Below are 1,968 nucleotides of genomic sequence, written 5' to 3' on the forward strand. Positions count from 1 at the left end.
ATGACCCAAAGGAGGATCGATCTCCACATGCTGGCAAAAGGCTCCACGTTTCTTTTCAGAAGAAAAAACTGAGAACTATTCGGACCCCCTACGTGGCTTCCTGCCGTCGGGACCCACCTGCGTCGGCGGCCCACGTGTCGGTGGCACGGGAGAACCATTTTCTGGTGTAGCCGGTGGTCGCCGGAGTGGGGGCGAATAAATCTGATGGCCATAATAACGCCCAGAGATGCAGAGCTGAGGTGAGTTGACACCCACCGCCCGCTCCCCGGCAACAAACTCCCCTCGTGCCCTGCTTTTTATACGGCGCGCCGCCGTGCTGGGGCTCCGTCTTGCACAGTACGTCGCCGGCAATGGCGGCGGCGACGGCGTGGGTGCGCTCGCTCAGCTGCAAGTACTCCACCGCCGTCGCCGACGACGCGTACAGCCCGCTGCTGCCCCCGCCCAAGAAGCACCCGCCGGCGCCGACGGTCAAGGGTGCTGCCTCCGTCGCGTTGCGGCCGCCGGAGAGGGGCCGGGAGAGCCGGAGGTCCAGGTCCATGTCCTGCGAGCGGGACCGGCCTGCTGCTGCTACTGCTAGGAAGACCAAGAAGAAGAAGGAGGCGGACGCCACGTCCGAGCTCGCGAGGAAGGAGAAGCCCAGGCAGCGGCAGGCGCAGCTCGCGGCGTCGCTGGAGCGGCCTAGCTCGGCGCTCCTGGAGATGACGGAGCTGCCGGAGGGCCACCCGTCGCGGCGCGTGGTGGAGCTCATCTTCGCGTCGGGGTGGGCGCGCGCGGCCGACGGAGCCGCGGAGGTGGATGCGCTGTTCCGGGTGCACGGCACGGCGCGCGCGGCGGCGCGCTTCGAAGCCGCGCGCGCCGCGGCCCGGGCGCGGGGCGAGGCCGCGGGCGAGGCGCGCTGCGCCGCCGACGGCAACGAGGTGATGCGGTTCCAGTGCCGCCCCGCCGCGGAGGCCGGGGGCGGCAGCGAGGTGATCTGCGCCGCCGTGGCCACGTGCCACAAAGCCGGCGCGGCCAGGGCCGTGCGCACGTTCTCCGGCAGCGGCGCGGCGGACGCGGGCGCCGGGGGAGAAGGCCGCGAGGGCCGCAGGGGCATGCTGGTGTGCCGCGTCATCGCCGGCCGCGTCCGTCGCGCCTCCGCCGACGAGCACCCCGGCGAGTACGACTCGGTGGAGGCGGAGGATGGCGAGCTGGTGGTGCTGGACCGGCGCGCCGTGCTCCCCTGCTTCCTCGTGGTGTACACGGTCAAGCCTCCCCCGGAGCTCTCCACCTCCTCCAGCGGCCGCTCCCGCTGACCCGACCGACGCCGGCCATGCACGGATCCCTGCGCCGATCACCACCACTCCACTCGCTAATCCGCTAACTGTTAGCTAGATAGGCTTGGATCGATGTTCCTTCCCCCATTGATCGACGCAAGGTGTGCATGCGAGACTGTAAAAAAACTCGATTGTTTTTCACCCCCACGATTGTTGACCGAAATTGTACCATACTACTACGTACATAAAAAATGCAGCTACTTGTTGAGTTCACTACCTCGTCTCTTACTCTGAGAGTTTCAGTGCCCAACTGCACGTCCGTCCATCCATTGTTTTTACCACTGCTGCTACGATTGTTGACCGAAACCCGTACAACAAATGCAGTTCATCTCTTGCTTTCAATCAGACCCCAATCCGCCATTGCTTTCCGCGCACGCACGACACAGCACGAGTGCACGACCGCAAGCCGTTCCGTTCCGTTCTGGCGTCGCCATCAGTCAGTCAATCAGCGCCCACTCAGCACAGCAATTCAGTAGATTCAGCACAGAAATCCAGCAGATTCAGCACAGGAATTCGGTTGAGAGATTTGCTGTCGTCGTAGGTAGTGTAGTAGTAGTACGACTACCAATCTACGGAGCTGACGCACGCCGCTTGTCACCGCGCGCTCGTCTTCTTCCTCGGCGAGATTTCGGATTTGGCAACGCCCGCGGCCGGT

At 64.9% G+C, this 1,968-nt stretch overlaps 1 protein-coding gene across 1 annotated transcript; it reads left to right on the forward strand.

Annotated features, from left to right (window-relative positions):
• Positions 1 to 244: 244 nt before the first annotated feature.
• On the forward strand, positions 245 to 1,529 carry LOC119294276. The gene has a single exon (XM_037572488.1). It carries the CDS (start codon positions 351 to 353, stop codon positions 1,290 to 1,292), a length of 942 nt encoding a protein of 313 aa, XP_037428385.1. The 5' UTR covers positions 245 to 350; the 3' UTR covers positions 1,293 to 1,529.
• Positions 1,530 to 1,968: the final 439 nt, after the last annotated feature.

This window comes from Triticum dicoccoides, chromosome 4B, assembly GCF_002162155.2.
Source record: "Triticum dicoccoides isolate Atlit2015 ecotype Zavitan chromosome 4B, WEW_v2.0, whole genome shotgun sequence".
Lineage (NCBI taxonomy): Eukaryota > Viridiplantae > Streptophyta > Magnoliopsida > Poales > Poaceae > Triticum > Triticum dicoccoides.